At 34.3% G+C, this 13,444-nt stretch overlaps 1 protein-coding gene across 1 annotated transcript; it reads right to left on the bottom strand.

Moving 5' to 3' along the window:
• Nucleotides 1-10,595: 10,595 nt before the first annotated feature.
• On the bottom strand, nt 10,596-13,434 carry LOC115988975 (exocyst complex component EXO70A1-like). The gene has a single exon (XM_031112618.1). The coding sequence runs from the start codon at nt 12,894-12,896 to the stop codon at nt 10,776-10,778; it is 2,121 nt and encodes a 706-aa protein (XP_030968478.1). The 5' UTR covers nt 12,897-13,434; the 3' UTR covers nt 10,596-10,775.
• Between the last annotated feature and the right edge of the window lie 10 nt (nt 13,435-13,444).

Here is a 13,444-nt window from a genome sequence, read left to right as displayed (position 1 = left end):
CCACTTATGAGTTTCTTTCCATACTCATTCAACACAAGGCATTTCCCCTTTGAGAACAACACCATAAAGTCTTAATCACATATTTAACTTATGCTTAACAGGTTCACTCTCAGACCTTCTACAAATAGCACATTTGCAATGTCTGGCAGTCTAGGTAGAGAGATGGTTCCCTTTCCTTTAATCTGTGATTTGCTTCCATCATCGAAAGTGACATTACCACCTTTCTTAAACTCAAAAACCTAAAGAGAGATTGGTCTCTAGTTATGTGTCATGAGTAGCCGCTATCAACGTACCACAAGCACATGTCCATAACCTTAAATGTGGACTTCATCATGAAGCACACCTCATACTTAGATGACAAATCAGTAGGAATGGTGTTTTCTCTCATCTGCCATTTATGAACAAAGCTTTCAACTTTCACTCTTCTCAGACAAACTCATCTGCACATTTTCATTTTGAGACAGTCTAGTTTCTTCTTTGTTATGCTAAGATCTTGTCTAATAATCATCATGATAGATTTCAAATAACTTTTAGACTTGCACTTTCTGATACACTCAATTAAGTAGAGATTAGAAAAACAAGATGTATTTGAAACCAAAGATCTTTTCGTGCCAATTGCAGCCACGACAACAGGGGTCAATGGATCATACAGCAAAGATTAAAACCTAATCAAAGTGAATCTGCTTTGATACCACTTGATAGGCCAAGAATGTATTGACCCCTTGTGATAAATTATCCAATTAATTAGCAAAGTTAATAATTAATTCAATTAACAAGCAATATACGTGGTAGCACAAAAAAATCACCAACTAAGTTAATATGCAGCGGAAAATAAAGCTGTGATGGTGATTTGTTTACGAATGGGGAAAACCTCCAAGGCAAAAACCCCACCGGGTGAACTTAAGGTCATCACTTCCGAGAATCCACTATTATCACAACAAGCGATTACAAGTAAAAGAATCTCAATACCTTATACCAACCTACAGTTGAACTCTTACCCCAATACATAATTAGACTTGTTCTGTAGTGACAATCTCTCATTTTCAATGCACGGCTCCCAGTATGTGACTAACCAATCGATGCATGGATCCAGGTACGTGACTAACACACCAACTTGAGAATGATGTTGGTTGCAAAGTTCTTCAGTTCATCAACATGATGAAGATCACAAAACTCCTTGATTACAAAACCCTACGGTGTACAAACACAACCGCTTCTTCAAGAGAAAGATGAACTAGGGTAAATTGTCTCCGGTCACAATATGCTTGCAACAACAAGTGCAATAACCTTATGACGGCCCTTAAAATAATACTTATAAATGTTTAGGATTGTGAGAAAAGAAGGCCTAAACACATACACATGGATATGCATGAAATTGGATCTAAAAAACTTATTTTCATAAATCTTGATAGATAGGTTATCCATCAAGCAACTGTCGAGCATCAAGCTAAAACTACCTTTCAAACCTCGATAGAAGAAATCTGTCGAATTAACTGTCGAGCTTTAAAATACAGTACTTCTTCACTTGTTTCTTGAACAGATTTGCATGGATTTAACTCTTGACTTGAACAACATGATTCTTGAAGACTTAAACCCATCATAGATCTACCTAATTACAAGTGAAGTGCGTTTTGTCAAAGAATTTGTCAATTCTAAATGACATATATTATTAACATGATTCATATATGTCCTAACATGATGGATTACAAAAACCTCAGTCAAGTTTGACCGATAATCATCACCAAGCAACTGATTACAATAGCAAGAACTTCGCCTTTCCTTTTGATGAGATCCCTTGCTGATTTTGGATTTCAATGCAGTCTTCCACACCAAAAAGACGATTGAAATCTAGTTTCAAATTGTTCAAAGAACCAAACATGTCTAACAGCTTTAAGAACTTGATGGGGTCCCAAATTGGAGAAAATAAAAATTCCAGATTGAGAAGCTATTTTTGAGAAGTATGCCATTTCAACATTTGATCCTATCTTCTTGAATATATCGTTGCATAGTCTATACTCAAACTCGAATAAGTGCTTCACAGCCAACACCAAATGCTTATTCCATTGGTCTATGTACCCCTCTGTATTCTGCACATCATCAAATTTTGTGATTTACATCTCAGGGTAGTCCAAATTGTTAAGGACATATTCTTATGTAATTGGCATATCCTTTGACAAAACGCACTTTACTTGTATTTGGATAAATCTAAGAAGGTTCAAGATGATCATTACAAGTGGTTGAATTGAAGACATGAAGATTACTCAAGAACTGCTCAAGAAAAGTGCAATTTGTAGGTCTCGATACCTCCTCAAAAGAAGCTTGATCTGACGAAATTCATTACAGCTCAACACATGTCTCGATCTATTGAGCTTATGGGATTCAGACTATAGCCAGCAACATTTTTATTCTAAAAGGCTATTTGTTTATGGGTTTGTATAATCCTTATAGGACTAGAAAAACCCAAGGTTTGTGGGTTTGTATAATTCTTAGTAGACTAGGAAAGCCCAAGGTTTGTGTAAACCTCTTTGGAATAGGAGAGCCCATTAAGCTCAATTTAAAAAAAAAAAAAAAAAAAAAAAAAAAAAAAAAAAAAAACCCTAACCCTAGAGAGCTTCATAAGGTTTTCTTTTTGAAACCCTAGCCTCCTTCTACAAAAAAGAGAGTTCTTGCTGCTTTTTTTGTACGCCTTTGGATTATATAACCAAGCAAAGTCTCTTGCACCAACATTGAAGATCTTATTGGTGTTTCTATGTGAAACTGCTGCAAATCAACTACAACAATCAAAGGGTTGTTGTGGACTTAGTCACGTACTAAGATCCATGCATCATTGGTTAATCACGTACGGGAGCCGTATTGAAAGGAGAGATTGTCACTACATTACAAGTCTAATTGGGTATTGGGGTAAGGGTTTAACTGTAGGTTGGTATAAGGTACTGGAATTCATTTTACTTGAAATTGCTTGTTTTGATAATAGTAGATTCTCGGGAGTGGTGACCTTAAATTCAACCGGTGGGGTTTTGCCTCGGTGGTTTTCCACATTCATAAACAAATCACCTGTGTCAAATTTATTTTCCGCTGCATTTAATTTAGTTGGTGGTTTGTTTGTGCTACCACGCTTAAAGCATGTAATTGAATCTAATTAATTACCTTGGCTAATTAATTTATTAATTTACCAAGGGATCAATATATTCCTAGCCTATCACAAACCAAGAGCTTGTAAGCTTTATTTAGCATTTGAACTTTGAATATCGACATATACATTCATGCACATCTTGAGTTGGTTATCAGAATTTAATCTTTCAACAATAGCCTGCAACTTCTATATGACAGGCACAGGCAAAGATGATGAAGAAAAATCGTAGGCTTGCTCTTGCAGTGAATTCAAAGCAAAAGGAACACTGTTTTCTGTCAGAAGTTGCTTGCATTCAATTTCTAGCTTTTCAAATGCAGCACTGAGAGACCCTCCATCACGACAGGCACGTTCCAAAGTTACCAATTATTGGTTTTAATTTAATCCTTTTTTGGATTTTAGAAATATGTACTTCGGATCTTTTTGCTCAGACATTATGTGATAATCAATACTTTGAAACATTAGGTTTAGGGGGAAAAATCAAAATCACTTTAATTTTGTAAGGCGCGCACACACACATACATATATATTAGCCTCTAGCACGCGCATGAGCATGTGCACAAAGGCTTTTCTCTTCTTTTTTTTTTTTTTTTTTTTTGTAAAGGTTAATAATTTGCATCTATTATAATTTAGAAATGTATTTTTTATTTTTCAAACAAATAGAAATAATAAACTTTAGAGATAAGCAATGACTATAATTTCTTTTTTGAACGTAAAGGGAAAAAAAATCCTAAATTTTAAGAGTTCTCTTTTTGAATTCAAAATGAAATTTGTTATTTGACATTTATGACCCTATTTCTACATGAAGTTAGTCTTCATTAATGAGAGTATTTTTGAACCACAAAAAAGTCCAATTGAAAGAAGGGAATCCTCTTTTATTTATTTATATATATATATATATATATATATATGCCTTATTCCAAACCATATTAATGAAATCTCTTCTTTGCCAATTCCATGCCTTAAACTTGTTTCAAGTGAATAGATACTCTAATAAAAATTAAAAATTAAAAAAAGGAAAATTCAACTAATCCAAATTAAAATAATTAATAACATGGAGCTTATTTTTTTAATAGATTTCAAATATAATATTATAAAAAAAATACATTAATAATATACTTTAGACATATTATAATCAAAATACATATTAGCTATAAAAAAATAATACTAAATAAATCATTACGCCTAACTCCACATGCTACAATTGGTTTTTAATTTGCTTAAATAGTTTATGAATTCTAAAATACTAACACCACAGGCCACTATTTTAATTGCTTCGGTGAATTATTTTTTATTAACATGGATTGAGAAAAATATTTATACTCTTATCCTTTTTTTTTTCCTTTTTATAGAATTATTTTCTTTACATAGTTGAATTTTAAAAATATTTTGTAACTCAAATTTGGTTTTAACATAAAACTTCTCATTTCTCTTTTATGTGTATAGATAGTATAGTACAAAAAACGTGCACATATGCAATGAACTTAGAACATTATTTAGTTTATTTTATTGTTTAAAATATAAAATTAATGTTTAAGTATATGTTTATGTTTATTGTTTTATAGAAAAAGAAAATCGTCAAGTATTTCAAACTAAGAACAATAAAAATGATCATTTGTAGTAATAAAAATAGTAACAAAAATACTATCTCTCATTTGACTAACATTCTATGCATTCCTTATTCTCAAGGAGTGTCAACATCACTACAAATTGCTTGATCGACGAATTGCCCGCAATGCCGAGCCTCCACCGCCATGGGATGCATAAATCATTTACATTGTTGGAACCCTTGTGCTATTGAGTTCATCTTCCTAAGTAACACGGTGTAGCCATCCTTCATTACACAATGCGTTCCACATGTCTATTGAGTTTGGATTTAATCTCAAAACTAGTGATTCATTTAGACTAACATATTACGTTTTAGGAACCCTTGTGTCAGTGAGTTCATCTTCCTAAGTCACACAGTATCATCCATTCTTCATTAAACAATGCGTTCCACACTTCTATTGAATTTGGATTTAATCGCAAAACTAATGATTATAAAGTTGTGAAGATTCTTATGTGATTGGATACATTGTGGCTATGAAAAGTCTTGTCCACCTAAGGTTGAGACTGTCTTACAATCCACTAGTGAACGGAATATGTAGAATCATCTTACTTACCTCATTTGCATCAACACAGGATCTTGCCAGTGCAGCTCACAATTATAGTACAAGAATAAGCTAAGAATCCTAATATAGTCAAGTGACTTCAACCAAATCATTGTATCACAACTAATTAGTACAATTAACCTATTCTGATACCCAACCAATTCTTTGGTTTTGGATTAATGAAAATACGTTCTTCCACCAAAATCCTAAAATGGAATTTCAAGAAGCACTACAACTAGCCCCCTTGTAGTTGCTTGTACATATTATCATGATGTTTCAATTTTGAATAAGATTGGAGTTTATAGTTTTTTGACAAAGTGAAATTGAAGTTATAGGAGCTATTGTGCTAGACCTTTAACATAATTCAAAAGTTAAACTGAAAAAAGTTATTGTGCTAGACCTTTAACATAATTCAAAAGTTAAACTGAAAAAAGTAAAAGGGGCAAGGGGATAAAATAGTTTCTTGCCAAATTTTAAATAATAACTCACAAACTAGTGGTGCCTAGGAATTTAATAATATGTTTGGAAACTTTCAAAATGCTTTTTCCTATGAACTTGAGTTCTAAATAATCAAGTTTGCCAATGTTTAGTGGTCATCCCACTAAAAACAACCATGGACTCATAGCGATAAATGATAGTAATAAGATAACACAAAAACAAAACAAACAAACATTATAGCATAAAATTAAAAAATAAATTGCACCCTTTTGTTAGTTACTTTCATAGTATTCCTCATTCTAAAGAGTATAATGAAAAATGAGAAGCGTTTGATTTTTATTGTGGGTTTTGACTTTATGGAAGAAAGGTTTCGTAAGTCTTAACCATAAACATAAACTTAATCAGGTATGGATAACCATAAAATTAAACTTTAAAAATATTAAATAGGCTTTTAGAAATAAAACCCTCTAACTTTGTCTAAATTTTAATTTAGTTCTTTAAATTTTAATTTATTTAATTAAGTCCTCTCGTTAGTCTTCATCATAAATGTGTTGTTCCTTGTTAATGACGCATTGTTTCTATTAATCACCTTAAACACAGCGTATTTTCATTTTTTAGAGATTTTATTTACACTAAATGTGCGTTTGGATACTGTTTATTTTGCTGAAAACTGAAAATACTATAGCAAAATAATTTTTAAATGTGTGAATAGTAACGTGGGACCTATTTTTAATGAAAGTTTTGTTGAAAAAAGAAGTTTATAGATCTCATAAACAGTGCACAGAACCTATTGGAAAAGTTATAAAAAAAAATTTAAAAAAAAAAGAAGAAGAAGAAGGCAGACGCAGACGCAGGCGCGTGAACGTGGAGCGTAATCCAAATGAAGCTTAAATCATAAAAATTATTTCAATTATTTTTTGAGGAAAAAATAGTAAATAAAAAACCAAAAAGACAAACTAAATCTGATTTCATTACCGTTCTCACCATGTTCCAAAGACAAGACCAAGTCTTCCTTTGCATGAAGGTTCGTTCTGTTGTTTATTCCATCATTTAGTTCCATAAAAATATTTAAACATTTTAGAAAAAATGAATATGTTTAATTGCCAAGAAAGGTGAGGAAAAGAAAATTGTGTTCTATTTTAATTACAAATTCGTATTTCATCCATTGAATTATCGGGGGTTGTATCTTTCACTAGAAAAAGAATTTCTTGGGTCATGCTTTGTTTGGTTATTGAGAAAATGTGAAAAAAATTTGGAAATGAGGAATTGGAAAGATTAGATTTTTGAAAGAAAAAAAATTTCTTCCTCTAATTAATTCTAAAGAAAGTGTGAATTTTGATTGTCATCGTCAATGACACGGCGTACGTTGGAAACATTATGGACTTCCTTATTTCTATTAGATCCTCTCTTTTTTTCTCTATATTCTGTTTACTTTTTATCAAACTTGGTTGCTTTTCCTTTGCCAAAAATGACAACTTTGTTATGCACTATATAGAACAGTGGATTATTGCAATCCTTTTAGGCAGCTTTTAGAATTGTAAAAAAACTTTATTTGATTGGATATTTGGTCCAAAATGACCTTAAAATGACAAAAAATGTTATATTACTTTATAACTCACATTGCACAAACTTATAAGTCTGAATTGATTGAAATTGGACGCACCTTGGGTTTTAGGAATTAGCGTGATGAACGTTTGATTTAATTCCTTCAGCAGCCAGCCTTCTCTGAAAAAACTCTTTCACAACTTCAATCAACTGATCGCCAACAGTGGACCAGTAATGTCTGTAAAAAAATCCCTGGCATTCCTTTCCTTATCTCCTCTTCTGACGGGACCCTTGCTAATTCTTCATTATCAGCCTCCTCTATGCACGGCTCAATGAGCCCTTCAAGATCAGGGGGAAACCTTGGGTTTTCAGATTTATATAGCTATCTGAAACTATTTTCAAAATACTCTCCTATTTCCTTTCTGCTTAGAAGCAAAACTCCATTATCTAATATTATCTCATTTATTCGATTTCTTTTTCTCCTGGTTATGGTGGATAAATAATAATAAAAAAAATTGCATTTTAGCTCCTCTCTTTCCATCCACTACTCTAATTCAGACATATAGCAGCTTCTATCTCAAGGTTTTCTTTTGTGGGCTCAAGCCTTTGTACCTCAGCAAGAGACGTGATTCCAATTCCTTGATTCTTGTTTTTGTATGCCCAAAGTGATTTTTGTTTCACTTTATCAGCTCCTTTCTTGAGTCTTGAATCTTCCTTGCTAGCTTAAAGCAAGGCGAACCTTCAATCCTCAGCTGCCATGCCTTTTCTATCACATCTGCACTTGTATCATCCTAGTCCACATGGCCTCAAAGCAAAATGGCTTGCTTCTAGCTTCTATTTCCAGATGGGTATACAATAATATGGGGATGTGATCAGATGACGATGTTACTAAGTGCATGACCCCTGCCTTAAGATACATGTACTGCCACTCTTGATTACAGACAGCACAATCTAGTCTTTCCTAGATATTCACTAAACCTTCTCTTCTATTTGACCATGTGAATATATTACCATTGAACCTCAAGTCGATTGCTCCCGAATCAAACACAAAATTTCTAAAGCTGGACGTGGATTTTTCCCAGACTTTCAGTCCCCCCTTCTTCTCCCCTTTATTGCTAATACTGTTAAAATCCCCAATTGCCATCCAAGACCCCGAAAAGGAGTTTACCATGTTACTTACCATTTTCCCAAAAGTGCTCTTTACCCACTTGAGAATGAGGTCCGTATATATTCAACAACATCCACACTTGGTCAAGTGGATCTGAGTAAACCAGGGAAGCCACTACATTTTTATTTGCAGACACCACCTCCAATTTCACCCCTTGTTTCCACAACACAGCTAGCCCACCTGCTTTACCAACAGCCTCCACACAATGGAATCCCACAAAATCAATACTTTGCTTTATTCTTTCAAAACGAGTAATTTTCACTTTAGCTTCAGCCAAAAACACAATATCTGGACTCTCTTCCCTAACAAGGGCCTTTAATGCCCTTACCGTCGGGGCTTTACCTACTCCCTCAACAGTTCCAGGAAAGAATCCTCATGGTGTTTGCTGGTCTTGAAATCAAAACCTCAATAGCATATCCCCCACCATATCATAATCAAATCTAACAAGATAAAACATCAAACAATCTCATGCAAAGTTTCAGCAACCCAAACCAGCAGCTAAACTACCTCAACAGAAATTAAAGCACAACAATGGAATAACTGACCAGAAGAAGCGGCTACTAGTAGATTGACGGAGTTTCGTTGGTGCGAGACCCACAAAGGACTGAGAAAACCCACCAAATGGGCAGACAAAGAACTCACTAAGGAGCTAGCAGGACCCACAGAGGGGGCAACGAGAGTCGACGACGGAGCAGAGCTCGCGAGGCGGCCGGAGATGGCTCGAGCGCACAATAGCAAGGAAAACCAAACGTGCGCCAAGAGAGAGTACAGTGTTATAGAGGTTAGATTGGGATTCAAATGCCAAGAAATTTCAGGTTAATTCCATATTTCGGACGGTGTGAAAATCATATGGAATGTTTGCACCTAGGAAGAGTGCAAGTGTGGTGAAGTGACAGGACAATTTTTGAAAAAATAAGATACAACTGTAGCCAGTTACATTTATTAATAAATATATTTTTATTTTTATTTTTTATATATTACTAAGTATTTTTTTTATATAATTGTAAATATATATCAACTTAAGAGTATTAATAGATAATAAAGTGAGAGTAGGAGGGAGTTTGAGAGAGAGTTGGACCACTAGAGCCATGGGTTATAGAGAGAGAGGAGACAAAGAGATCGAGAAATACTTTGAGATGATTTTAGAATTATTTCTTTAAAGTAGGTTGTCAAAATGGTGTTTTTTATGAAATATTTTATATTTTTTTCTAAAACAATTATTTTTACCCATATCAAACTCTAATGTTGTATACTTGTAATTTTTAAATTGGTCTATTTGGAAGAAAAAAGAAAAAACATAATAGCATCTCTTTATACCAAACCTTAATCATGAAATCCTTTTATTAACAATTTCATGACTCAAACTTGTTTGGATTGAAAGGATACTTTGATTAAAAATGAGGAGAGAATCATGCCTATTTTTTTAGAAGAAATATCATGCTTAATTGATTAAACTTATCCAAATTACATTTAAATAATTAATAAAATTGAGCAAAAATATATAATTATAAAAATACATTAATAATATATTTCCTATATATTATAATCAAAAACACATATAAAAAAAAAAAAAAAAAACAAAAACAAAAACAAAAACAAAAACAAAAAAAAAAAAAAATCATTTTGCCTAACTCCACAGACAACAACATTTGATTTTTTAATTTCCTTAAATAGTCTATGAAATTCTGAAATACTAACATGGTAACACCACAAGCCACAACCTTGCTTCATCGAATTATTTTTTATTTACTTTGATATAGAAAATTATTGGGTAGAATACTCAAGGTTCATTAAATGTAGACTTATTCATCTCACATGAATAGTGGTTTTCAAAGTGAATTTAAATTAGCGGGACTCATCATTATATAAAAGGAATGAATACACACTTATTATACTTTCGAAACAGTGTATAATGTGGTTTTTTTTTTGGGGGGGGGGGGGGTGGGTCACGAACGGTGTGGCCATAAATCTTTATGCTTAACAGACTTTCAAAAACTTTATACTCATGACAATTTACGGCATTGTCATCCTTAAAAAATAAAAAAGTCATGTGCCTTCGGCTTATGAACATGCATAATCTAGTCGCAAAGATATGGGCAACATGTTCAGGCAATGTGTTACTCTGAAAAATATAAACAATTTTTAGAAGGCTACAAGCAAACTAGGTACTTTGAAAAATAAGGCAATGTATTACTTTGACAATTTGTAGAAGGCTACACCTACAAGCAAACTAGGTACTGCAGAAGACATCTTATAAACATCAAGATAAAAAGAAATTAATTAGTGTTCCCACGCAGTATGCTTAGGGAAAGCTGTTCTTTTGCCTCTTGACAATGGCATACTATCAAATTGCGGTAAGTGTCAAGCGGAATTGGTTGGTCACAAAATTTTTTATTTTACCAATCCAATGTGCTTGTTTGATACTGCCGTACCTCCTTAACTTTTGCTGGAACAGAGAGCTGACCATATTCTCCATACCCCGTCCGGTGGATTTCACATTACCAAGCAAGAGTCCTTGTTTAGTAACCCCAAGACTAGTTAGGTTTGGCTGGAACAGAGAGCTTAGCATTTTCTCTAAATTTTGCACGCTGTATTTCACATACTTGCCCGCATTAGCATCTTGTTCGACCAAAAGACTGAAGTTTTGCAGGTAACACATATAAACAGGTATAATAGCTTGCACTAGATTTTTACATACTTTCTCCCTCAAGATTTCATTGCAGATAACCCAGTTGGATTGCTTCTTATAACAATCATCAAAAGCCTCGTTGAATGTAGTTAGCCTCTCAACCAAATCTTCACCAGACAATGAAGTTAGACCCTTTTGGCTTAAAGGTGCCAGAAGCCTTTGCCAGCTCTTCTTCAAGTAGAGTACTGCATAAAAGTCTCTGTACTGCTCATGTGCTGTTAACCAAGAATCTCCCATCATATCCCCAAGCTTTGTGCCTTTCAGATAGCAAAAATGGCAGTGATTATTCATCATGAAGAGGTAGGACAAGGAGATATCCTCATAGGCCTTTGACCATCCATCCAAATTTAGCCCAATTTCTTTCATTATATCATGAACTTGGTTGGGAATAAGACCCTCTTGGTACTTCTCTTGTTTCCAACTCTGATGGATTACAAGAACCTGTGTCAAGATTGGCCTATAATCATCGCCAAGCAGCTGGTTACAGTAGAAAGTTACAAAGCTTATCAGCTTTGGAACACTGCCATCTGAAGGAGGAGAACTTCGCCTCTGCAATTCCACTTGAAGAGGAAGTTCCCAGAAAATCTCACAGGCGCCATCAACAATCTTTTTTATGAGATCTCTTGTCTGATTCTTTATTTTGATGCAGCCTTCTCCACCAAAAAGCCGATTGAAATCAAATCTCAGATTGTTCAAAGAAGCAAACATGTCTAACAGCTTCAAGAGCTTGATGGGATCCTTTTTACTTTCAGCCACACGTTTCCCAAATTGGAGAAAAGCAAGGATTCCAGATTGAGAAGCAATTTTTGAGAAGCATCCCATTGCAACTTCTGATCCTATCTTCTCGAAGATATCATTGCAGAGTCTATGCTCAAGCTCAAATACGTGCTTCACTGCCAACACCAAATGCTTACTCCATTGGTCTATGTACCCCTCTATGCTCCGCACATCATCAAATTTTGTGATTGACATCTCAAGGTAATCCAAACCAAGAGCTTGTAAACTTTGTTTAGCATTTGAACTTCGCACATCAACATATACAGACATACAGGACTCAAGCTGGTTATCAGAATTTAATCTTTGAACAATAGCCTGCAACTTCTGTACGACAGGCACAGGCCAAGATGATGAAGCAAAAACGGAGGCTTGCTCTGCAGCGGATGTTGCTAGGGAATCCAAAACAAGAGGAACACTGTTTTCTAGCAGAAGCCGCTTGAATTCAATTTCTATCTTTCTAAATGCAGCACTGAGAGACCCTCCTTCAAGATGGGCACGCTCCTCATAGACTTGCAGCTCCTGTAGAATTCTCAAAGATTTCTTCACATTCAAGAGGCACCAATCATTGGTGACTGCATTGTCCTCCACGCATTCAAAGATGCCCTCCAACCACTTCATTGCTAGCTCACAATTGTCAGAAAGAAATTTCAATGCTTCTTCAAGAAGATTCATGACTGAGAGGTAATCAAAGAGATCAGAACAAGGGTCAGACAAGAGTGAATTCTCAAGCTCACGAGCAGTATCAAAGACCTTCAGAACTGCAACAGCAGGTCCTATAGCACGATCAACATGGTCTCTAATTCTGGAAAACGCACATTGTTGTATTGAGATGGATCTTGCTGCTGCTTCCAAAGATGGCAATCTTTGGTTAATCTCTTCCAATCTAGGCCCCATTTTGTCTAGTGCAGAAGCATGAGTTCTTGATTTCTCCAAGCTAGTCTGCAACAACTGCCTAGCAGATACTAGATTCTCAATGCTCTCCACCACAGCCATGGCCATTCTTAGAATGCACCAACCAACTACTAGTAGTTAGGCTTTTAATTCAAGCTGAGAGTATAGTAAAGAAATCCTTTGTGGTTTCTTTTCCAACACTTATTTTACTTTTCCTCACCAACCATCACCAAATAAAGTAAAAGAAGAAGACTACCATATTCAAACCAATCCTCACTTGCAAACAAATATCTCAGATACCACAACCAACATGACCAAATGAGTGAATTCCTAGAACAGGGAAGAAAACCGTGATCATGTGCTAGACAACATTATATTTTATGGCTTGAGTTTTACTTCATGAACTGCACACTCAAACCATTTTTTGAATGACACTCTTAGTATTTTTCATCAATTGGAATTGGCTAAATTCATTGGTATTTCTAAACAGGTCATATCCCCTCCATTTATACAAAAGATCAAGGTTTAAAATTCTTCAACATTCCCTAAACAAAAAAGAAAAAGGTTTAAACTTTTAAAAGGTGATTATTCTTGGGATCGTTTAACAAACCACAAAAGTAATTTAATTTGATTGTGAAAACAAAAAATGACAAAAT

This window comes from Quercus lobata, chromosome 5, assembly GCF_001633185.2.
Source record: "Quercus lobata isolate SW786 chromosome 5, ValleyOak3.0 Primary Assembly, whole genome shotgun sequence".
NCBI lineage: Eukaryota > Viridiplantae > Streptophyta > Magnoliopsida > Fagales > Fagaceae > Quercus > Quercus lobata.
The sequence above is the reverse complement of the archived record's forward strand: the minus strand, read 5'-3'. Positions and strand labels throughout refer to the sequence as shown.

Bases quoted from the DNA above. Each gene is read 5' to 3' on its own strand.
- LOC115988975 (XM_031112618.1), bottom strand. From the start codon at position 12,896: ATGGCCATGGCTGTGGTGGAGAGCATTGAGAATCTAGTATCTGCTAGG.